The sequence below is a fragment of the Bubalus kerabau genome, chromosome 1 (assembly GCF_029407905.1).
Source record: "Bubalus kerabau isolate K-KA32 ecotype Philippines breed swamp buffalo chromosome 1, PCC_UOA_SB_1v2, whole genome shotgun sequence".
NCBI lineage: Eukaryota > Metazoa > Chordata > Mammalia > Artiodactyla > Bovidae > Bubalus > Bubalus kerabau.
Window position 1 is genome coordinate 167235578 of NC_073624.1, and position 25320 is coordinate 167260897.

The 25320-nt window shown below is 41.2% G+C and overlaps 1 protein-coding gene and 2 long non-coding RNA genes across 12 annotated transcripts in view; 2 read left to right on the forward strand and 1 right to left on the reverse strand.

Moving 5' to 3' along the window:
* The first annotated feature begins 6576 nt into the window (after window positions 1-6576).
* LOC129621854 (uncharacterized) lies at window positions 6577-8352 on the forward strand. The gene is made up of 2 exons (XR_008699723.1): window positions 6577-7722; window positions 8052-8352. It is a non-coding gene; the product is annotated as an uncharacterized LOC129621854 (long non-coding RNA).
* Window positions 7556-8849, reverse strand: LOC129621840 (uncharacterized). 4 transcript variants are annotated; one of them, XR_008699717.1, is made up of 2 exons: window positions 8733-8849; window positions 7556-8311 (listed from the first exon to the last, which is right to left on the reverse strand). It is a non-coding gene; the product is annotated as an uncharacterized LOC129621840 (long non-coding RNA). The 4 variants fall into 4 exon arrangements; XR_008699720.1 differs by having other exon boundaries at window positions 7556-8306; window positions 8733-8844; XR_008699718.1 differs by having other exon boundaries at window positions 8613-8734.
* The window catches only part of WASHC2A (WASH complex subunit 2A), a 45177-nt gene continuing 28645 nt past the window's right edge, over window positions 8789-25320 (forward strand). For 4 of the 7 annotated variants that reach the window (XM_055538690.1, XM_055538719.1, XM_055538696.1 and 1 more), the window contains exons 1-8: window positions 8789-8934; window positions 9020-9142; window positions 9916-10080; window positions 15694-15756; window positions 17622-17795; window positions 20014-20107; window positions 21952-22013; window positions 23251-23298. In XM_055538690.1, the coding sequence (XP_055394665.1) occupies window positions 8932-8934; window positions 9020-9142; window positions 9916-10080; window positions 15694-15756; window positions 17622-17795; window positions 20014-20107; window positions 21952-22013; window positions 23251-23298 (732 nt within the window). In that variant the 5' untranslated portion in view covers window positions 8789-8931. The remainder of the gene's footprint in view (window positions 8935-9019; window positions 9143-9915; window positions 10081-15693; window positions 15757-17621; window positions 17796-20013; window positions 20108-21951; window positions 22014-23250; window positions 23299-25320) is intronic. The other 3 variants (XM_055538706.1, XM_055538710.1, XM_055538735.1) reach the window with 1 other exon arrangement.

The window sequence follows — 25320 nt, forward strand, 5'->3', positions numbered from 1 at the left end:
GAGTGCTTGAGAGTACAGAAACAAACAGTGAGGTCCCCCAAGAAAGAGACTGACAGCAAGCCAGGAGAGAGGACAAGGCCTCCGGCAATCCAAGTTCACACCCACAAGGAGATTGTGCTGAATTCTGAGTCAGGTGGGAGACTCCAAACCAGAAAGTTAGTGCACAGTCAAGAAGTGCCAGTGTCAGGAAGCCCTGAGCAAACGGAAGATCTTGTACATGATCAGTAGATTATTAAAACAAATTCATTCAGTATCTTAGCACCACAAAGAAAAATAAACTTGTGGAACCTTGTGTTTGATAATTTGGAGTTAAGTGTCCACTGTTAACTCAAGTTCAACTTATGGTTCTTTATGAGCCATAGACTATCATTCAGTGCATTTAAGAAAGTTATGTTATTTGTCAACTATTATTTCTGTAGGCATTTTTTATTTCTCCTATTTACCCAACTAAAGAAATACTGTTTTATTAAGTCAGGTGTTGAAGAGGTCTGCAAAAATGTAAGCCAATGCACTCTCTGACTAAATTGCTTTTGTGAACATATAATTAATTTTTCATGAAAATATGTAATTTATGCTGATATGCAATGAATTTATTATTGTTATAATAAATTAATAAGTTTTTTTAAAAAGCAAAATAAAACCAAAGAATTATGAAAAAGAACCAATTAGAAATGTTGATAATTTAAGCCCAAATTATTGAAAAGAAAAAAGTCAAATTATATTCTGAATAACAGAACAGACAAACTAAAGTGTAAATTAGCCAGCTGGGGATTAAGCTGAAAGGGTCTTACAGAATAGTACAAAGAAGAAAGGAAAATGAAAAAGTTAAGAGACATAAAGAACAGATAAGGACATTTTAGCTTTCATTTACGAATTCCAGAGGGAGAGAACAGAGAGAAAGGAGGAGAAAATATGTAATCAATGGCTAACTGTTCCCCAGAAGTGAAGAAAGCTATGAAATTTCAGCACATCAAAATAAAGGGAAAAAAACGCTGAAAGTTACCAAAGCAGAAAGATGGTCTAAAGAAATAAGGATCAGATTTTCATTGTCAATTTCATTAGCAACACTATATACAAGAAGACGATGAGGCAATACTTTCAACGAGCTATTGAAAAGTCACGTCATTTTAGAATTCTACACTCAGAGATAGTGTCACTTAAGCACAGGTGAAGAGGCATATTTTAAAGCATTCAGCCTCTAAGAAAGTTCAGCACCAGCTGATTCTCACTGGAACAAGTACTCAAGGTGTACACCCACACAGGAGAAAGACTGAAGGAATCCGGAAGAAAAAGCAGTATGAAAAAAGCAATCTCAACCACTGCGTCAGCTATTCCTATAGTTTAAGACTAAGTTAGTACTGATTACCAAAAATGTTTACAAGAACAATCTAGAATTAGAATTCTGGATGATCTCAATGGAGGATTTGGGGAGAAGGGAAACAGCAGAAGGAAGTGAAAATGTCCTGTTTGGGAAGAGTATATGCCTACTGATTAACTTTAGATTTTGTTAGGCAAGTATAACTTTCTGTGGGGATATAAAAAATTGAGTAAAAAAATAGCAATGGAATATATAAATTTCACACCAGCAGAGGAAAAAAAATGGAACAAAGAAAATTTAATCAACCCAACAGAAATCAGAAATGGGGAGGAAAAAAACAAAAGGAGACCACAGGGAATAGCAAACGCAAAGTAAGATAACATGGTTAAATTCAAACAAATGATTGACTGTAATAAGAAAAAAATTTAAAGTGAATAAAAAAATGGGAGATTTGTGTGAAAAAACTATTTGAGGAAAAGGAAAATTGCCAATAAGCTAAGGAAACATGCTCAATCTCCCTGGTCATGAAGGAAATACAAATATATGGCACCAAGATGCCATTTTTACTGATCAGATTGCAAATATTTTAATTTTGATAATAGCACAAGTTAGTTAGGAAGTTGGACAGTTACACCCTCATAGACCACCATTGGAGGTGTATTTTGACACAAGTTGGAGAACAATTTAGCATATCTACTAAAATAAAAATATTTGCATATGGGTACAAGGAAGCATAGTCAAGGATATCTAGCAGCTTGCCTTGTAACAGTGAGATATTAGAAAGAACCTAAATAAGTGAGGTAACAACTAAATAAGCCATAGCATGTTCTTACTGCAGAATACTTCACAGTAGTTAAAAAGAATAGTTTAGCTTCTGATAGTATGGAGAGGTATATTGTGAATATTTAAAAATATGCAGAATGAAAGGTACAGAATCCGTGTCCATGTGTGCAGGCATGGACACTTAGTCACGTTTGACTTTTTGTGACCCTTTGGACTGTATCCCGCCGGGCTCCTCTATCCATGGGATTTTCCAGGCAAAACTACTGGAGTGGTGTGCCATTTCCTCCTTCAGGGGATCTTCCTGACCCGGGGCTTGAACCCAAGTCTCCTGCGTCCCCTGAATTGCAGGCGGTTTCTTTACTACTGAGCCATCAGGGAAGCAGTTTACATGTGTAAAACCACATATATAAATCCTGTATGCATAGATCAGATAGACAGACAGGTAGACACATATACATAAACACCTAGAAAAAGCTCTGAAAACTTAAACATCAGACCCAGAGTTAAGGTCATCTCTAAGGGATGAGCTCAGATGAAGAGCAGGGTGAGCGGTACATGTTGGCTTGCGGGGAGAGTTTGGAGTGGGGTACATACACGGGCTTTAGTCTTCTTTGTAAAGTCTGATTTTACTTTCAAAGTCTGATTATTTGCTGAATGAGTTTGATTACAGTTCTTTTCCTTCTGGACACGTGTGCCTTTGCACAGATGGCAGATCTGCTAACCTAGACTAGCTATGCATTCATGGAATGGGCTGTGTAGGCTCAAGTGGCTTACCAACCTTCGCACAACAGGATGCTTGCTCTCTCTCTCCTCCCTCCCTTCTACCCCACAGTACTCACCAGACGCTGGAATCTTAAGGAAGGAGAGGCGTCTGCCATACTCAGCTGTGGACTAAGGATGGTAGCACCCACTCTCGAATATGCCGGTTACTAGCACCCTGCTAAGCAAAGCCGTGTGTGTGTTTGCGTATGTCGTGTGTGTGTGTGTGTGTGTGTGTGAAAGTCGTCTTTTATATAAGCAGGCTGGAAAAATTATACTTCAGGTAAGGTTTCAGTGACACAATGAAACCGACCCAATAGTTTCTAGACTATTAAAGCTTTTCTGTGACCTCTCTTGAGCTATCCACTTTCCAAGCTCTAGCATATAATATCAAGAAAAAGGGAAATCCTCTCCACTTGAGCAGTGAGAAGCTGGAAGCACATTCAGAACAACTCTTTATGTCACTAATTAGTATCAGGCTTACGCATTTTGCTAGTTTAAATTTGTCCCTTCTTTCCAATCAACTGCTTATAAATCTTTCTATTTGGCAACCTGGAAAATTTAATTTGCTCTTCCAAAATGATGCTGTTGTAGAAATAAAATACGAGAACATTAAATTCAAATTTCATACTGCAAAGTCTGAAGTATTTCCTCTCTACCCCCACAGCCCTCAGAACTTTATCCATATTCTGAAACCCCAGTATTAAGTCATAGTTTGCAGAATCTATTTGGAATTTACATTTTGAATTTTTACAGTACTGCTGATTGTATTGTACTGATAGCTTACGGTGAATGATGTTGGATTCCTGATCTCCGAAGAAGATTTAGCTTTGCTACCAGGGACCAGACTTGATTACTCAAGAGCTTTCATGTAGCAGGGTTTTATTAAAGTATAAAAAGGGACAGAGAAAGCTTCTGACATAGACATCAGTAGGGGGCAGAGGCAGTGCCCCCACTCACTAGCCTGATCAAGGCCTTATATACTGTTAACCAGGCCCACTCCCACAATATACATCTTAAATTAACAACATTAGAGCTAACAGTAGAAAGGTCTTACCAGACTCACTCCCACAACATATATCTTAACAAGATTAGTCAGAAAACCTCCTTAAGGAGAAACTGGACTTTGAGTAAGATACATTGTTATATTGACTAAGACAAAACAATGTAGAAGACAATGTACTTTTCTCCTGGAGAGCCTCAGACTCCTTTCTCCTTCTCAAGGGCTCTGGAGTCCTTTCTCCTCCTTGGGGACCCTGGACTTCTTATCAACCTACCTGGGAATGGACTCTCTCAGTACCACTGGTTCTATTTCTTTCTCTCCTTTGAAGTTGCTAATGCAGTGGCTACTGGTTACTTAACTGACTAGACTCTCAAAGTTCCTGGTGTATAAACATCATTAATGCTTGATTTCCTGAACTTGCATTGGCTTGGTGCCTGGACAATGGCTGGGCAGACCCCTCTCCTTCTCCCGTGTTCCCGTGGTCCAGGGGGCTGCAAGGAAACTGCGGAGTCCTGCTATGTCTGGGCCCCCCCTAAAGCCAACAGTTCAAGAGAGGGCTACTTCAGTTTCTAAGCCTAAGCAATTTTCTTCCACTACCATGCAAAAGGTTTGACCCTAATACATTGCACTCCCACCGAAGATCCTCTACATAAATTGTAGGGCCCACTTCCTGGCTTACATGGGAGCCTCCCGAAGCAAGACTTGGCCTCTCTCCTCTGTGACAACCTTTCTTAATGACTTTTCATATGGCACAGACACACGGGCTCACAAGGTTGGCCATGCAGCTGTACTGCTCACCAGGGAACTCAGCCTGGCTCTTTATTCCAACACTCTTTAGTTTGAGGAGTCTGGGCATCACCTGGGAGCTTGTCAGAAATGCAATGTCTCAGACCCCATCTCGTACCTGTTCATTTAGAATCCGCATTTTAGCAAGATCCCCGTGGAGACACCTCAGGACAGAAAATCAGATTAATTCAGAGAAACCCAGATTAAGGTTCTAGGTCTGAGATCTCCCCTGATACACTTGACTTCACAAATATCCTTACAGGAAACTCCTCTAGGATTTTCATTTGTTGACAATTTTAATTATGTAAGGATAGCAAGAGGGTCACCCATATGATAGGTAGATTTATGTGAATTTTCATGCATGGTTATTACAGTACAAGATCTCTTTAACATGAATAAATTCAATACAAAACATGACTCAAAAACATGTGAAGAAATACCAGTAAAGACAGTAAGACTGAACACACAGGAAGGGGAGTTCAAAGCAGCACCATTCCAGGGGAAGCAGGAAAGGCTCAGTCAAGAGCCTAGTGGTTACTGGCCTTGGACAAAAGGGGTTGACTTTTCCAGAGACTGGAAACAAGCAGCTAGGCAGTTTGCAGCCTGTTTCTTTTGCTTGCCAAGCACCCTTCTTCCTACTTTTTGCAGCATTTTTCTTATCATAGGCTTGTGTGCATGCATGTACACTCATGTCTGACTCTATGCAGCTCCATGGACTGGAGCCCACCAGACTCCTCTGTCAATGGGATTTCCCAGGCAAGCATACTGGAGGGGGTTGCCATTTCCTACTCCAGGAGATCTTTCCAATCAGGACTGAACCAGCATCTCCTGCATTGGCCAGCAGATTCTGTACCACTAGCACCACCTGGGAATCCCCCTTCTTCCTGCTTTTGGTAACAGTCCCAAATTTTCACTGGGGACTACTTCTCTCCATTCTATATGATCTCGGTAGAAGAACCAATTAGGGAAGTGGGAATGTGATCTGAGGGAAGCTAATGGGATTCTATTTATCTCAGGAATGTGAAATTCAGAGGCAAAAACCAAGAAGGAAGATGACTGGAACTGAGTTCTTTTGATGGTGGTGACTCAGAGGAGACTGTCCCAAGTTCCTCTGATTTATGTATGGCCTTCCCAAGACCAGTGTCTGCTTGACTTTCCTTAAGTTCCGTGAGCTCTGCAATATCTTTCCCCAACCCCAATTCTGTTTTGAGTTTGCCAGTCATATTGTTTTTCTTCTGCAAAGAAAAAAAAAACACTGTATGGGATACAGAACGTGTAGACATAGAAACATCTTAAGTTGAAATGAGAAGTGGAAGTCTGTTTTCTCTGGCAGAGGCAAATAGAGCGGACACTTGGAACCACATGGTAAAGTTACGGAAGAGATCTAATCGAGGTTAAGTACACGGATCAAGTATGAGTAAAAGAACTGTTAACCAGTGCTGAGGGGCCAGCTATGTTTGCAGAATATGAAATCGTAGTGATTTCCTTCAGGAACCTAGGTGTCAGGAAGGAGAAAGGGCATAGTTAGACTGATTCAAAGCTAGGAGCTAGCACGGACCATGTATCAAAACTATGAAGTGAGGCTATTAATGGGCTGTTAAGAGAAGTCGAAGGCTAATATCATGAGCTCTAGGCAGGAGAAGCGAGGAAATAAAGCTGAGAGGGTGAAATGGTGTGGTGGGGCATTGAGAGACTTGGGTTAGTTGAGAAAAGACCAGGGAATAACAGAGGGACTTGGAAGTTTAAGAGGCAGCTCTGTTACAGTCCACAGTGAGAAGTCAGCAGTTTCAGTTGATAAGGTCCAGGGTGTGGGTAATTGAGGGGCTCTGAGAATTGGAATGCAGATTAAGGTACATTGAAGCCAAGCTTACCCATGTGCCCACTGAAGTTGTCCATGATGATGTCAGAGGAGATGTAAGTTTGGTAATTGGCTTGGCCCAGTTTTACCAACTATATTCTAAAGCAGTTTTATTTATTAAAAATATTTTAAATGAATGTGAAGGAATGGCCGGGAGGCTGGTAGATGCAACTTAAAAGTAAAGTTGCTTCGAGAAAGTAAGGCTAGCTATGGAGCAACGCAGTGGCCAATAGTGTGGCTCCAGGCACTGCTTGCTTACTGTTTTGTCTGTCACTTAACCTCTCTGTGCCTCTTATTTCCTCAACTATGATGCAAGCATCAGAGTACCTGCTTCACACAGTCATTGTGAGGATTAAATGAAGTAGTATGTACAAAGTAGTAAATTCTTACTACTTCAAACATGTTATATATTATTATACATGAGACATTATGAAACATAATATAATGGGATACTCTATGGTGAATATTTGTGAAAAGCCTGACCGTGTTAGTAGCTCGGTCATGTCCGACTCTTTGGGACATGGACTGTGGCCCACCAGGCTCCCCTGTCATGGAATTATCCAGGCACGAATAGTGGGGTGGGTAACCATTCCCTTCTCCAGGGGATCGTCCCAATCCAGAGATAGAACCAGGCTCTCCCGCATTACAGGCAGATTGCTTACTTTCTGAACCACCAGGGAAGCCTGGATATTTGTGCAAACATGTAGAAAATAACTGAGGTGGTGGTGGTGGTTTAGTCGCTAAATTGTATCTGACTCTTGTGACCTCATGGACTGTAGCCTGCCCGACTCCCCCTCCATGGGATTTTCCAGGCTGGAATATTGGAGTAGGTTGCCATTTCCTTCCCCAGGGGATCTTCCCAATCAGGGATAAAACCCAGGTATCCTGCATTGCAGGCAGATTCTTTAGGAACTGAGCTAGGAGGTAAGCCCCACCCAAATAACTGAGGAGGGGCACTCAAAACTATCCTTGGGGAAATCAGGGAAGTCTTCACTCAAGGCAAACACAAAACATAGGGCACGAGTTTGATAAACAAAGGGCATAGAAAACACGGGAAGAGCTACGTTTAATGCTTACAGTATGGCAGGCACCCTGGTACTTCACAAATACCACATTTAACACCACATTCCTGAAAGACAGGTAACTGACATGGATTAAATAACTTGCCCATGGGCACAAAGGGATGGAAAGAAATTGGAATCTTCATTTTAAAAGGTAAGTTGGTCTGGCAGAAGAAGGTCTCTGCAGATGGACCTTCGGGGAAGCGTGAGGCAGAACAGCTGAATCACTGAGCGCTCCTGGGAAGCCGGGAAAGTTGAGAATAGATTCACAGGCAGGGGTCAGATTACAAATGGATTTTGCCTGTCATAGGAGAAATTTGGACTTGAATCTGAGGGCATTGCCTACGGAGTAAAGGATTTAGGGAGTAAAGGATTTTAAGGAGGCCCTACCCAGTGAGTTGAAACCGCGCATGTCCTTAAAAGCATGATGATAACGAGACAGATCAATCTCCAGTAAATCTGGGTTTCTGTGTGCTGATCCAGTGACAGTCAGCGGAGATGCAGCAAGGAAGAGGCGCAGCAGCCGCGAGCTCTTCTGCACACATCTCCGGACGTTTAAAGCTCTTTGGATGGGTCTTCCAAGATCCTTTTGGCTCCCCTCTGAACACATCTGGTTCCCTGCGTACTTCCGGACTAATTACGCGCCGGCCACTCGGGCCCTTCAGCTGAAGCTCAACTTGACTCGTACACCCCTTCGGCGCCCCCTGGCTTCCGCAGTCTTCTTTTTTTTTTTTTTTTCTTTTCTAAAGTGAAACAGATTAAAAAAAATTATTTTATTAAAGTATAGTTGACTTACGGTGTTTTAATTTCTGTTGTACACCAGAGTGATGGTTATACACATATACATCCTTTTTCATCTTCTTTTCCATTACGAGTTACCACAGGATATTGAATATAGTTTCCTAGGACTGTGTCGTTTATCCGTTAAATATGTCATAGTTTGCACCTGCTAACCCCAAACTCCCAATCCATTCCTCCCCTGACCCCCCACCCCTTTGACAACCACCAGTTTGTTCTCTACATTTGCGAGTCTGTTTCACATACTGTTCATTTATGTCATTTCACATATAGTTTCTGCACATAAGTGATATCACATATCTGCTTTCCTCCTTTTCACTTAGTTCCTTCAGTAGGATCATCGCTAGATCCATGCACGTGACTCACCCGCAGGCAGCTGGCCCAGCCTCCCTTCAGCGGCACGCCCCACATCCGGTCACGTGAGGGGCAGGTCACGGGGCGCTCTGGTCACGTGAGGCTGGTCACGTGCCAGGGCCGCACTGCTGGGGGCTAGGCTTCCGGAGACTTTGGGGGCTCAGCGGGTGCGGTCCTGCGGCTTCGGAGCCCACCAAACTGCACAGCCGGGATGGTGAGAGCGGCGCTCTGGGTTGGGGCTGGGCCGCGTCCGCCGCCTCCCCGGAGCTCAGCCCCTCTTCTCGTCCTTCCCGCTGCAGATGAACCGGACCACCCCCGACCAGGAGCGAGCGCCGGCGTCCGAGCCCCTGTGGGAGCGTCCCTGGTCGGTGGAGGAGATCCGCAGGAGCAGTCAGAGCTGGTCGCTGGCGGCCGACGCGGGCGTGAGAGGCGGGAGCCGGGACGGGAGGGGAGGGAGGGCCTTCTGGGGGTGATGCGCGGCCTGCGAGCGGAGGACATCAGTCCCAGCCCCTCTCCACCCAGTCGATCCCGCTCTGTCTCTCGTGGACTAAATAACATTCCTCTTGCTGTCGAAAACTTCCTGGTGGCAGTCCTCAGGCACTTGGGCGGATGCCGGCCGGTTGACTTACTGCCGCCCATCGCGGGGTGGTCTCTTCCTTGCTTGGTTTTTTCAGCCAGGCGCCAGCTCCATCCTGAGAGTTAGGCTTCCACCACGCCGCAGGCTTACAGTGGCACCTCATAGGCGACTCCCTGTTGAGACCTGGACTGAGTGGGGTGGGAGGCAAACCAGTATATGAATATCGTTGAGTAAGACACCTTACACCTGGGGCCCAACAAGCTCAGAGCCGTGATTCCAAAGTCCCACTTGCGTAGGAGTTTTGGATGAGTAGTGCTTTGTTTTTTTGCCTCTCGTCTGTGATCCCTGTAGAATGACAACCAAACAGCACTTTTAAAATTTCTCCGGGGACGAGACAGGAAGTGTCCATTGACTCACTGCCACTGTTCTGACGAGCTTTCTCAATGTTTTTCTGTGCTGCTTGGTCTTCGTACTGTCGAAAGCAGCATCCCTTTCCCATTCCAGCACGCACACACACGAAGGTGAAAGGAAATGGCTGCTTCTCTGTTTTGATATGCAGAATAGATGCGTGTAATAGACGCATATTGATACTACTGTATGTGTTTTTTTTTTAAATAGCTACTACAGTTTCTACAGGAATTTTCACAACAGACCATCTCTAGGACTCATGAAATCAAGAAACAAGTGGATGGACTAATTCGGGAGACTAAAGCCACAGATTGCCGCCTGCATAATGTCTTCAATGAGTTCCTTATGCTGTCTAATACCCAGTTCATTGAAAACGTGAGTTACTTAGTGACATCTGATTTTTAAAGAAATAATACTGTTAGAAGGAGCAGTAGTCACTGATATTAAGTGACCTATTGTTAGGTTCTCTTAAATTTTGGTGTAAGTAGTACTTCTTGGTAATTGATGTTCCCTCCCTTTTTATTAGTAAAGTTTACCTGTTTTTTCAAACCTTTGAGAAAACCTAATGATAAAAATTTCCTGATATTCCAATGTTTTCATCCATTGTTAATTCTGGAGTTGTCAGCAGTTTTGGTGAATTGCATGGCCCTCCAACAAGCCTTGTTATCCTCTATAAGGAAAGCCATACACCTGGTCTGGTCCTCTGGGCACCAGCATGTTATTAATTGTATGCATTATGTTCTGTTAAGTTATATTAAAAGCATGTGTGTGTCTACTTGGACTATTCTGAACTAATGCTTTGTTATGCTGGCTGAAGCTGTGTCATAAAATCAACTCTAAATAGATTGTTGCACTTTAACCCAAGTGCAATTTTGTCGGTTTATCAAGTTTCAAAGTTTTAGGCTCTAGGAACACGTAGATAAACTAGAGCCCCCTCTTAAAGAATATCACAATTTTCTGTAATAGTGTTATTCCAGAATAAAAAGGAATAAAATGTGGCTGGAGCTCCATGACTGTAGGGGAGATTATTCTAGAAGATGGAGAGGAAGCTTAGTTAAGCTGACCTGTGTTTCTCATAGGGTGACTAACTTTCTAAGTATCAGTGTTAGTTATACTGTGAAAAGAGGATTATTAAATTAGGCTATCTCCTGAGACTGTTAGATACAAAGTAATAAAAATGATTTTGAAAATTGCAAGATTATACAAAGATTTAGGATTGTTAAGAGGAGACTAAATATTGTCCTGCAGATATCTTACACAGCATGTTTGTACATTTTTAGTAATTGAGGTTGAAATGCCACTACTGGGCTTTTGGGGGAACCTGTGTGTAAAATAAAGATCTGAATAAAGGTTTTAAATATCTCTTTGCCTGTAACTTAAGATACAGCAGATCTTCTAGTTAAATCTGTAATCATTTTCTGGTCATCTGCGCAGAATCCGTGCTTGGTCCTGAGCATCGTTCCTGTTGGGAGAGGCAGTCTACAGGACTCGCGTCTCTGCTTTAGTAGTGTGTGTGTGGTCCCATCACTTTTTCATTCCGCTGAATTCTGTGTCCTTTTAACTATATCTGTTGCTCTCATTCTGTACCTTTCTCGCTGGATCAGGTGCTTAGCTCTTCTCAGCAGTCAGTCTTGCAGCCCTAGAGTGGGCAGGGAGTAGAATTGGGAGCCTTCTTTTGTACCTGGTGTGCCTGTAGCACATTTATACTGGCTTGGTCCTGACTGGTACTTTGGGGGAAACGGGCATTATAAGCTTCTTTTTCTGAATAATAACCTTCAGGTCTTCTCTTTCCCCAGCTCTTCTTTTCTTTCCAAGTTTTCTTATATTCTGAGTTTCTGATAATCTAATTTTTGTGGGAGGTTTTTTTGTTTACTCTTGTTTTTCTTGGTTATTTTTTAGTAATAGTTCATGATTTCTGTTCACTCCTTGGATTCCCTACATCCATCTCTCTCTCTCCTTTGTCTTGTGCTTCTTCAGCTTCCAGTCTGCGGCCAACTTTCCCTCTAGATGTGCTTGTGGCCACTGCCAAGTCGAACTGGTTCCCAGACCTCCCTGTAATGCCACGTGTTATGTGTTCTTTCCATTCGTGGTAGAGCATCATGTTGTTAAAAGGATGGCTAACGCTTAATAAAACTGAAGGAATCTACCTGCTGATAATACATTTGGCAGTGATTTGGCTTTGCAAATGTTTTCTTCAAACCCTGACATCAGGACTCATGTATTACAATTCGGTCTTAAATGATGGTGCCATTTGGTTTCATGGTAGTTTATTGGAAAAATACACAAAGTAATAGGTTTTTAGATTTTAGTAACTGACCTCAGAGGCAGCTAGTAGATTGTGAACTGTATTATAGAGTTAGTGAAACTGAAAAGCAATCAAGACTTTTTAGGGCAAGAAAAATCAGTTCCTTTAGTAAAGGCTCACAAGGGGACTCTGAAGGAGGAGAAATGCTGATGAGCAGTGGCCAGTGCATCAGTGCGTTTTCAGTAGGGAATACAGTTCTTGCAGCTTCATTAATCTGTTCCTTTAGGAATTTTGTCCTGAAACCTTGAGTGACCTAATTAATGACTTCTTTCGTAGCACTTCCTATGACTGTAATTCTACATCTATCAATATGGTTTGATGTGTTGAACTTCTCTACTAAATCAAGCCCCACATTTTTACTAAGTGTTCCGTTCTTTGGGTTCACCGTGAGCCTGATACATAGAGACTCAGTGAATATTTGCATGAATTAATGAGAGATCATAAAAGTAAAGAGGACCATGGCTGTGTATAATGTGGTAAGAAATTTCAGCCCTTTGTCAGATTTTTCTCTTAATTCCTCACCTTCACCTCTTACCTCATCTCCCCAAATGAGGAAAAGATTCTTCAAGTAGAAATATCAAAGACATTTGACAGTTGTGTGAATGGCTACCTGATTTTAAAATGATCGAGCAACCCATGAAGCTGTGAGTTCAATCTGAAGGGTGAGGTAAGCAAGCATTGTTGACCTCTTGTGAACTGAGTACTTGAGATGCGTGGTCCTGCCCACCCTTGAAAGCTCCCACGGGTTTTGTGTACTTGCTGGTTGGTTTCCTAGATGTCATTTTGGCTTTCTGAAGGCTGCTGATGTCTTGTGAGGTGTTTTTAATGACAGGCAGGAGAAAAAGGAGGGTATTGATGCTGTTCAGACCTAAGCTTGAAGCTCAGTCTTTTAAGTTAAATGGTCTTGCTATTTAAAGTCTGAAGTGACCTTGGCAGCTGTCTTGTGTTAAAGTCTCAATTTTAAGATTTATTTGCCATTTTTTGTTCATGCCTTTGAAACTTACTCCCCTAATTTCTGGTCTTTGTAGAATGATTTTTTTTTTTAATATGGAAAAAGAAGCAGCATATGAAATTTCAGATACTAAAGAAGAGCCTCTCAAGATTTTGACATGTATATTCTAAGTTCATTCCCATGCAGACATTGGACTTCAAGTTTTTTCCTTTTTTGTTGTAAGAATAATGGACACTTATAGTAGGAGAGATTAATATGTATAAAAAGTATTAAAATATGAAAAAATTTAAGCTGCAGAAGTCAACTATAATTCTGCCACCCCAAATTAACCAGCCACTGATCACTTTGGCATATTTTTTTCTAATCATATGTATGTGCATAACTTTAACCTTTTCTATATGTATGTATTTGCAGCCTGCATTTTTCTTCATGTTAGCATATTATTTTATAAGCATTTTAACACATCTGTGAGATTTACTGAACTTAATTTCTGTTTCTATTTCATTTTATGGCTACCATTATTTAACAATCCCCCATACAAAACTTTTTAAGATAAAATATTTTGTGTATCTAGGAAAGAAGAGATAATAACCACAAATGCTAATAATGTGCACTGCCTTATATTAACAGATTAAAAAATTTTTTTTCCTTAGCTGTAAATATTTTGGGTGTGGGCTTGTTTGTTTTGCTCTCTTTTTACTCTTCTTATGTGGAGAGTATATATATAGTCTTTGGGTGTATATTGGTACGTGTGTGTAGTATGAGGTAGGGATCTCATTTGTTTCTTTTCCATATAGGTAACTTTTATCGTGTAGTTCTTTTCCTCAGTGACATGTATATGAATGTGTGTTCTTGTGAATATGAATAGGCTCACATGTAATTGTGCGTCTGCCTCTGACCTCTGTCTTTTATTATCTTTGTCTGCTGTAGTGTCACGATCTTAAAGACCAGAGATTTCTAATAAGTCTTAATAGGGCAAATCTCTGTGACTTCTCTTTATTCATAATTTTCATAGTTATCCTTGGCTTTTTTACTTCTGTGAATTTGAGGATTATCTTGCTAATTTCCCCAGAAAAGTCTACTAGTATTTTGATTGGAATTGCAGAGAGTTACAGATTTGGTGTTTGTGATTTTGAATGTAAATCTGATGCCATGAGCATCTGACTGCTTGTATTTATTTTTCTTGGAACCAAATTTCAAGAAGTAGAATTCTTGGGTTGGAAGATGTGAACATTTAAAAATAACACCGTTTAATCAGATTGACCTTGGGTTAGAAGATATGAACATTTGAAAATAACGTTGTCTAATCAGATTGATAGTTATTTTGAAAAGATGGGCGACCTCGTTCCATTGCTGGCGAAGGTCGGGGAAGTGGGCACTGGGGTGTGTTGCCATGGCAGCGAGAGTTGTTCCACACCAAGATCTAGAAGAAGCTCTGAAGAGTAAACCAGAGTTTTGTCCTTTGGCTTCGCAATCCTGTTTTTGAGAAGCCTGTAGAAATCAACGATCCATGGCCTAAGAATTTAGTATATATTTACAGTAGCTGGTTTGCACTAGCAAAAACTGGAAATGTCCTTAATGTTCTCTAATAGAGAATTCTTGAACTAACTATAGCAACTTCATACCATAAAATATTATGTAGATATAAAAACAGTTGAGTCAAATCTATATGCATTGACCTAGAAAGTGGTTTATGAGAATATCAAGTGAAAAAGTGGGGCAGAAGGATACGTGTCATATGAATGCAGTTTTGTTTCAAAGCTGGAAGGGCAGAAAACTCTGAATGTGTGCCTATGTCTGTATAAATTTGTGTAAGAGCCTTGGGAAACAAAGAGGAGCGCACACCAAACTTAAATTAATTATTCTGAGGATGAGGTTGGAGGCAGGGATGGAATTATTTTTAAATATATCTCTTTTGCAACTATCTTTATATTGACATTTTAATTTTAATTGACATGGAGTTTACACACTATAAAATACACCCTTTTAAAAGTGTAGAAGGCAGTAGATGTTAGTGTGTTCTTAGAGTTTTGTGACCGTTACTAGTGTCTAATTCTAGAGCATTCTCATCACTGCACTATTTATAATGAGAATATTTTGCTTTGGGAGTTTAGGCAACAATAAATAGTTAAAAAAAATCACAATGAGTTGCCAGAACGATGGCTCTGTATTAGAAAAGAGAAGCCACCTGCCCAAGCTGTATGGGTGAATCCCACGACTGGTCTTCTGACACATCAGTGGTGGGCTTGGCCTGTCTATTTTCTTATAAATGAGATAATAAAAATGTATCAACCATTTTAAGCAACAGGATAAAAGTAACTCACCTTTATGGTTTCTACTGTATAAATGTAAAAGCTCTTACACCTGGCGGGTAGGTTTTGCCACTTGACACGCTCAGAGCCGCACGTTTGAGGGCCTGCACCAGTGCTCTGCCAGCATTGTGTTGGATTAAACAAGAAAATGTGAACTCTGCTTTCTTGTTAATTTTGTGACTGTGGTCAACCATGACATTTAAGGTTTTGTTTTGTTTTCATGTTTCCTAGTCTTTTGTGTCTTTTCTTTAAACTTAATTTTGGGAAAGCTGTCTACTCTTCTCTGCTTGGCCTCAGCCATTTCTTGAATAATCATTTCTTCTTGTCTTTGTCTTTTTAAATTGTATATTGAATTCTTACATCGCGATTGATTCCAAATGCTGTTTTGACTAAAAGCTGAACCTTGCTTCCGTGTTTAGCGTGTATATGATGAGGAGGTGGAGGAGCCGGTGCTCAAGACTGAGGCGGAAAAACCAGAACAGGTACTTGCTTTGAATTACTCTTCTCTTGGGCTTCTTTAGAGAAGAAAAGTAGTGATTTATGATATGGCTGCTGGAGGGAGAGTGGGGCAGGGAGATGGACTTTAGGAGAAATGGCAGAAGCTGGTTTTTGACAGCTCAACAATTGAACTTGTTTGTTTCTGAAATTCATTGTATTAAGAAATGTGTAGATTAAGTTCCTGATTTCTGGCTTAAGAGTAGAGCAGAGGTGTGTAGAGATTTTCTGTAAAGGACCAGGTAAGAAATATTTTGTTTGCTGGCTGCATTGATTTCTATCCTTTGCTTCTTTTTCTTCTTTTCTTCCTCTCCTATCCTTTCCCCTTCCTCCTTTAAAAATGTAAAAACCTTTTTTATCTTGAGGGTTATTAAAAAAAAAACAAAACCAAAACGGGCCATACTGGGCAGTAGGTGGTGAGTTCTCTGAAGATTGTGTATCCCTGTCATTTCAGGACTGTGTTGCTTCTTATTACTACCAGTTTAAGAATGAAAGTAAGAAGAATGCCATGCTACTTGTCACATATGAACGTGTTAGACTAAGAAAGGGTACTAGAAACCAGCTACAGTTTTGCCTGTTTCTAGCCTTTAAAAATTTATTAAAAAAAATTTTATTTTTAATAGATTTGCTAAACTGTTTTAAGTGTAGTAATATCTGGTTATACCAAGTCAAGATTCAGTTTAAAGTGATAGCTATTTAGTGAATTGTCTTTAAAAAATCCACAAGGATGTTTTTGCACACTTAGTACAGTGTTAGGTGTTTAACTTAGAATCAAAAATACCAGAGTGCAAAAAAGACGCAGCCAAAACAAAAAAGGTAAATTAGAAAGACTTCTGCACTTGGGGTAGAAGTATCAAACACTCCTCAGGTTTTCCCTTTTGGCTTTCAAAGCAGCAGTGTATGGGGACTTCCAGGGTCCAGTGCTTAAGACGCCACTGTCCCAGGGTAGGGGCGCAGGTTTGGTCACTGGTTGGGGAACTAAGATCCCACGTGGTGTGTCAGAAAAAGGGAAAACTGTATGGTTTGTTTCTGTAATTATATGTCAACTTGCAGAATATTTGTGAGGAGAGGAAATGACACTAAATATATTCTGCAATACTTCCTACAACTGATGACACAGTTGAATGTGTGAGCGCTGCTGTTACAGGAAGTGGAGATGGGTGGAATATTTTCAGCAGGTTGGTGTTGTGTACAAAGTTTTGTCGAGGTGGGGGGCCTTGTTCTAGGGTAACGTACAGGATAGATTAGAGATGAAACAGACTCTCTCTTGGTTTGAAACAAGTTTATAAACTGTAATCGTCCAGTTATTTTTTTAACTGTAATTGAAAAATAACGACTCTGCCTGGAGTATTTTCTTCTAAGTCTTAACCTCTGAAATTGTCCTAAGGACCATTAACCAAGGTTAGTGGGTACAGTCATGGCAGAGCTAAAACCCTAGGCCCTTTGTTCCTTCAGAAGCAGGGAGGGAAGGTGCCCCTTGTTGTCTTATGACGTGCCGTTCATTGTTTTCGGGCGCTTTTACATAGTCTACAGAGGCTGCATCATCACTCCATTGTGCTTTTGTTTTTGTGAACGATGAACCTGGAGTTCCGGAACCTTCTGTAGTTTGGTGCGTGTTCAATGCATAGACACATTTGGGACTTAACACTCCAAAGTCTGTGCTGAGGCATTCAGCAAAATCTTTGACTTTCAACTTTTTAACGTTGTAAATGATTAAGAACAACATTTTTAATTAAGTTTTTTTGGTTTTGTATGTTTTTGAGCATGAGTCTAGGCTTCAGTGAACATTCCCAGTGTTTTATTAGGGTGGTATCAATATACTGGAGATCTTACTAAAAATTACTTTTTCTAGGAAAAGACCCGGGAACAGAAAGAAGTAGATCTGATTCCTAAAGTCCAGGAGGCCGTGAACTACGGTTTACAGGTGTTGGACAGTGCATTTGAGCAACTAGATATAAAGGCAGGAAACTCAGACTCTGAAGAAGATGATGCTAATGAGCGCATGGAATTGATCCTTGAGCCAAAGGTAAAGACATGCAACTGTGATGTTCACTCTTACACCTGTTGTGACTTGGGTCCTTGGGCGCAGAATTGTTAGGATGCGGCCTTCACCTGTAGGAAGGGAGGATGTCACTTAGCGCCCTCATATTGACTCCATCAGTCAGAGGGTTGCTGTTCAGGAGCATCGACTGAGCACTTACTGGGTACTAGCATGCCAAGTTGGGGGAGTACAGAGATGCAGGGCTTCATTCCTACTCTCAAGATGCTTGTCATAACCATGCCAGATGGCCAGAGAAAGGAGGCAGTTACAAAAGTCACAATCATAGATGTTTTGACTTCTGGCTGGAGAAAGTAGGGTGAAGATGAGGTTTGAATTGGGTTTTGAAGGATGAGGAGGCTCATGAGAGGTAGGGGTTGTTGGGAAACTGACATTCTGTAGCTTGCACAAAGAGGGACCTCAGAAGTGTTAAAAGACATGTGGGTTGTTCCAGGTTTTAGCCAGTATCAATAAAACCGCTGTGAGTGTTCATGAAGAGATTATTGGCCTAGCAGGTACTTACTGCTTTACTGTTACTTTCTCTCAGGTTGGCTCAGTAGTAAACACAAGAGGTTGCCTTACTGATTTTGAGAGGCCTTGTGACACAGCAGTGCTTTGTGAATTGACGCATGCTGCAAAACCAGTCTCTTCTGATCGTGTATTCACCGCACGTTTCTCTTGCAGTTTGAGCCAACCCTGCCGAGCTGGGGCTGGTCCTTTAACGTTGATACGCTGTCGTCGTCTTGCTTTTTCACTGTAGGGATTTAGCAGCAGGGCTTCCCTGGTGGCTCACGCAGTAGAGAATCTGCCTGCAGTGCAGAAACCAGGGTTCAGCCCCTGGGTTGGGAAGACCCCCTGAAGGAGGGCATGGTCACCCACTCCAGTATTCTTGCCTGGAGAGTTCGTGGACAGACCTGGTGGGCTACAGTCCATGGAGTTGCAATGAATTGGACACGACTGAGTGAGTGACTCACACAGCAGACCTTGGAAAATGTATTGCCTGGGTCACATTTCCTCCTTGCAAGTCTCTCACCAGTTTTTCTGTTACAGAAAGACATGGGAACAAGCCTTCTGAGTCACTGAACAGTCAGCCCAATTAGCACTTTGATTTCTTTGCACTAAATTAGTTTTTGCTGTATCTTTGACCTTTACATGAACCTTCCCAAACTTTCTGTCATTTTCCAAGGACAGAACTGTTCTCTTCTGTTCCCAGTGTCTTTTTTATAGGGAAGAGTTGTTAAAGCCAAAGGACCATGCCTCCAGGGTGGAGTGCTTTTTTGGCTCTAAATTTTTGATGTTTGTAATGGCCTGAAATGGAAGAATCTCTAACATGTACCTGTAGATGGTCTACTTCATTTTATTCTGTTGTTTGATCTTCTGATCTTATTTTACCAACTTCACTTCTCTAAATTCTACCGCGTGAACCTCTGAGGGGCATTATTATTATTTTCTTTGGGTTTTTTTTTTTCCCCCTCCCTCTCCTAGATAGGTTCTTATCAGTCTGTTGGAAACATTCCTTTAGTTAATTATGTTGACTGTAGATACTTGCCCTGTAGATAGCTGACAGTCCTCAGTAAATAGCTGTCGCTCTTTGTCCAGCCCATGCTTTCTGCCTGTGCTCCTGCCTCTGCCCGATGCAGCGTGGAGGTGGCCTACTCCATTGCCTCCCTTTGTGCCTTCTGCTCTGTTTGTCCATACACCCCACTACCCACTGACTGTGTTATTTCCTCCGTGTGCTTCTCCACATTGAGGACTTTGTTCTCAAGGGTCGTTGATTGGTTGCTTTTTCTCACCAAGTTGCTCTTCAGGGGAGGAAGATAGGTCACCATCGTCAAAGCTTGTCAGGATTTCCAGTTTCTTTCCTTGGTCCTCCTCCTTTGGGGCATGTTGCTATGAAGTTGTGCCCCTTTCTTTGTTCAGTTACTGCTGGTAAACTTTTTACAAGCCTTTGCCATTTTTGTTAATGTAATTAGGCACTTGAGAAGGGAAGTCTTTATGAATCAGCTTTACTTTTCTGTCTTTACCTAGGATTTAACTTTTTTAAAATTAGTGATTGAAAAAAAAATCCTGCTGTGTTTCTTATTCTTATTCTCTTTTATTATATAACTTTTTTGGGGTAGTCAGATGGAAGAGGATGCCAAATGGAATACCTAATTTTATTTTCAACTTAAATATTTAACTGCCTGTTCCCTTCCATTGTTCACAGGATCTGTACATTGACCGCCCTTTACCTTATTTAATTGGGTCAAAGCTGTTCATGGAGCAGGAAGATGTCGGTCTTGGAGAGCTTTCTAGTGAAGGTACACTTTTGCACTGCATACTTTTGCTGCTTTTAACATTTATAGCTTAACTTTTTATTTAAAAATAATTTCAAACTTCACTTTAAAGTCTTAAAGTTATAAGACTAGGACACGGAACTCTCACATACCCTTTACCCAGGTTACCATTTGTGAATGCTTCACCATATTTGTGTATCATTCTCTCTCTTTTATATATAGTATTACTTTCTCCTGAACCTACTTAGGAGACATCATGCCGCCTTACTCATGTATATGGTTGGCAGTTCATCTCCATGGGTTTTGCATCTATGTATTTAACCAACTTGGATAGAAAATGTTTGGGAATAAAAAATTACAGAAAGTCCCAAAAGCAAATAGTTGCCATGCTGCACAGGCAACTGTTTACATAGCGTTTACATTGTATTAGGTGTTACAAGTAATGTGGAGATGAGTTAAGGCTGTTACAGGAGAAGGACGCGCGTTATATGCGGACACTGCGCCATCTTGGTGTCTGTGTGTGTGTCTGTGTCTGTGTCTGTGTGTGTCTGTTGGGGAAAGGGGGTCCTGGAACCTATCCCTTGAGGGACAACTGTATTTCTTTGTGTATTTCTAAGAATAAGAGACATTACTTTGCCAACAAAGGTTCGTCTAGTCAAGGCTATGGTTTTTCCTGTGGTCATGTATGGATGTGAGAGTTGGACTGTGAAGAAGGCTGAGCGCCGAAGAATTGATGCTTTTGAACTGTGGTGTTGGAGAAGACTCTTGAGAGTCCCTTGGACTGCAAGGAGATCCAACCAGTCCATTCTGAAGGAGATCAGCCCTGGGATTTCTTTGGAAGGAATGATGCTAAAGCTGAAACTCCAGTACTTTGGCCACCTCATGCGAAAAGTTGACTCATTGGAAAAGACTCTGATGTTGGGAGGGATTGGGGCAGGAGGAGAAGGGGGCAACAGAGGATGAGATGGCTGGATGGCATCACTGACTCGATGAACGTGAGTCTGAGTAAACTCCGGGAGTTGGTGATGGACAGGGAGGCCTGGCGTGCTGTGATTCATGGGGTCGCAAAGAGTTGGACACGACTGAGCGACTGATCTGATCTGATCTGAAGAATAAGAACTTTCTCTTACTTAGTTGCACATTCTGCATATTCATTTGCCCATCTGTCATCTTGGTTGGATGTATGTATTGGGCTTTGATGTGAGACTTTTAATTTTTGTATCCTGTTTATTAATGGAAAAAATTAATCCAAGTGGTTGCATCCTGTGAGACTTGGCAAGAATGTTCAAGTCAAGTATACTTGACTTTTTGACCTCTTCCCCTAGTAACTTTTATATGAAATAAAGTCACCAATTGACAGGTCTCCAACAACAGTAGCAAAAAGTATGATTACCAAAGTTAGGGGATTTTACTGGATTTTAATACTAGCTAGTCCTCACAGTCATACCCCCATTTTTCCAGTTGTCCCAGTAATGTCCTCTGCAGTCTCTGTTTTTCTCTGGCTCAAAATCCAGTCTCCTCACTGCATGTAGTTGTCAGATCTCTCTGGTCTTTTGGTTTGATACCATTTCTCAGCCTCTTTTTGCTTTTCACAACCGTGACATCGTCAAAGAGTATAAGCCAGTTTTTTCCTTTGTAACTAATATATTTTTTTGTAACTAATAAATATCCCGTGGGGAAATACTTTGAGCCTATGTAAATATTCCATTCCTCACTATAGTGAAGACACTTTTAATTCCAGTGAATGAGTATGGATGGTTTTATCAAAATCTTTTGATGTTGATGTATGGCGGTTTGTGATCTTGAGAAGAAATTAAGAATGTTTCCTTATGAATATTGGCTATAACCTTTATCTTTCTTCTAACCAGAAGGTTCAGTAGGCAGTGATCGTGGGAGTATCGCAGACAGTGAAGAAGAGAACGAGGAAGAGGTAAGGGCTTGCCGGTGTGTCCACGTCATGGTGGGCAGGAAACTTAGGGTGGGTTTAGCAGGCTCAGTAAATAACATATTCATGAATTAGCAATTTGTTTACAACAATCTCTTAATAGTAATAGAAGCCATGTTCTCAAGTCTTTTCCTTGGGATGGGAAGTTCCTTTTTTTCTTGTGTACAAAACCAAAGAAAACTGCTTTAACCTTTTACATTACCTTTACCGTTACCCTCCCTCCTGCCTCCCCACCATATCCTCTTCTTACCAATGTATTTTGAGGGGGACAACTTAGATAGTTTGGTGGAATCTCTGCCTGAGATACAGTCTTTGAGTAAGTTCTATCTTTGAGTAATTCTACGAGAAAAGTCCATATTTAAAACTTTCTTTACTCTAAAACCTTCTAGACCAGAAGCTTGCTGAAAGCGTCCACTTAAATGTTAGCTTTACTGCGACCTCTGGCATCTTCACACCCAAAGAGCCTGATCTGACTCCCTGTTCTCTAAGGCCTCAGAGTCTGCGGGCCTTGGCCTTGACCCCTGTTGTATCTGGCGTTGTTCCTTTAAATGGAATATGTGTTACTGCAAAGGGTAGGAACTCTCCGGAGGATCGTTCCTGAGTGTTGCTTTCTCAGAGGCGACAGCTTTGTAGCGCGCTCCTCCCCGCTGCTGCTCCTCCATTTGCACAGTTGGTTTCCTTTCCTCCTGCCTCCAGCCCTCCCCTCAAAACACCTGATAGAAGGAAATGAACTTTGTGGAAACAGCCTTGCTTTCACTGATTGTCAGTAGCTAAACCCTTTGCTTTTAGCCACTGAAGCAACTCTTTACCTAATGGCTTGTATTAAATACTGATGTTCCCTTCTTGGGCCTGATGAAGTAGTGGTTTTACTTAGAAGGAAAATAGAGAATGCAAACCAATGCAAACCAATGCAAACTAGCTTTTGATAAGTTAGTTAATTACATGTGCAACTCTTAATCCAAAGGTTAGAAATGATGGGGCAGATTGATATGAGTACATTCTCAAAGAGGTTTAAAAGAATTACAAAGGTGATATGTAACTGGAATAGCCCTTGGTGATACTGCCAACTCTCCACCTCATCTGCACCTTGATACTTCAGGTGATCAGCAGTCAGTTCAGAAACCAGTCAGTGGTGGCTGCCCTAGAGACTTAGACACGACATCATTTCTGTACTTCCAAGTAGAGCCAATGTTAACAAAGCCTTTCTTTTCTCCCCAAAAAGGAGTCAGATGAAGATTTTGCCAATCATAGTGACAATGATCAAAACCGGGTAAGATGCATATATTGAAGTGACTTTTAAATTTTAATTTAAGCATAGCATGTATAATAAATCTATATTAAAATTACTTTTGAATGACTTACGGGAAAGTAAGGATTTATTCATATTTATAGATATTCATGTTTGCTTCAAATTTTAATGTTTTTAGGCTACTTCCTTGTATATTTTTTCTCAATTTTACTTTATATTTTCTTCATTTTTCCTGGACAACAAAGAAGTATAAAAAAAAAAATTGAGAAACAGAGCCTCTAAAGAGCCCAATTACCCGTATTGAAATTTTCATATGAATTTCATCACAAGGATTTCTTTGTCGTTTTAAATCGTCTTTGTGAGTTGCTTTGTAAGCTTATGTATTTAACATACATGTATAGTACTGTTGTTGGAGAAGGCAATGGCACCCCACTCCAGTCCTCTTGCCTGGAAAAACCCCATGGACGGAGGAGCCTTGTGGGCTGCAGTCCATGGGCTCGCAAAGAGTCGGGCACGACTGAGCGACTTCACGTTCACTTTTCACTTTCCTGCATTGGAGAAGGAAATGGCAACCCACTCCAGTGTTCTTGCCTGGAGAGTCCCAGGGACGGGGGAGCCTCGTGGGCTCCCGTCTATGGGGTCGCACAGAGTCGGACACGACTGAAGCGACTTAGCAGCAGCAGCATGGTACTGTTGTAGTCTCTAAATGTGTATGGGAAATAGTTTTAAGATTTTTATTTTTGAGATAATACTGCATTCAGAGTTTTCATTTCTAAAAACCCTTTGCCTCTGACCTCTTTTCTTAGAAATTAGGTGATCTAATACTACTTGATACTACTGTTTAAGAGACATTCCAGATTAACAGATGGTGCATAATGATTTTCCCAGAATCTCATCAGCACTGGAATTATGTATGATTTTTTCTACCATAGTATATGTTCAGCAGTATATTGAGATGATTCCAGTTTGTATTTCGCTTTCCTAATTGAGAAAAAATTTTTCCACAAAAATTTCCAACTATCAAATGAAAGATTCAGCACCTTTTGATGTTACTTTTGTTTTTCACTGCTGTGTGTCACAAATGTGGCTTGTCTTTATGATTTTAATAGTCGGTCCTTCTGGAGAGTGTATGTATTTTTATGCAATTTACTCTTAAGATTCACTACCCTCTGACACACACCATTGCTACAAACATGGACATATTTGTAAAAGCAAAGGACAACACTTTAAATTCAGACAGTTTTTCAAATAATGTGATTTAAAAGCATTGGTGGAACTATTTGTATTGTTGAAAATAGACTTGTTTTGTGTGCCATTGCTAACCTCAGAGTTCAAAGGATTAAATTAGTTGAAAAAGTGATCTAAGCATAGTGATTGGCACAGTTTATTGATTTAAATGTTAAAAAATTAAAAAAACTAAACAGTTTTTATATACAGTGGCTACCTTTGTAAAAATTAGAACTTAACACATAAGATTGTTTGAGTCATTTATTCTTCATATCTTTACACTGTCTAGAGGTAACTGGTGTTATCTGAAAGGACATATTTCCAAGTGCTGTCCTTCACTCTTACAGATATGTCCGTGTCAGGGGCAGTGAGTTCATGCCCGTGTCTGTAGCAGTGGCGTGTGTCGGGGGCAGTGAGTTCATTCTGGGTTTATCATTCCCTGCTCTGTTGCTTGGACCGCCTTGGATGTCTCTCCAGTTGTTACAGTTAATTCTTTTTAACTATTAATATTTTTGTTAAGATAGTAGTATACTTACTTCGGAGAAGGCAATGGCATCCACTCCAGTACTTTTGCCTGGAAAATCCCATGGATGGAGGAGCCTGGTGGGCTGCAGTCCATGGGGTCGCTAGAGTCGGACACGACTGAGCGACTTCACTTTCAGTTCTCACTTTCCTGCATTGGAGAAGGAAATGGCAACCCACTCCAGTGTTCTTGCCTGGAGAATCCCAGGGACGGGGAAGCCTGGTGGGCTGCCGTCTCTGGGGTCGCACAGAGTCGGACACGACTGAAGCGACGTAGCAGCAGCAGCAGAGAAA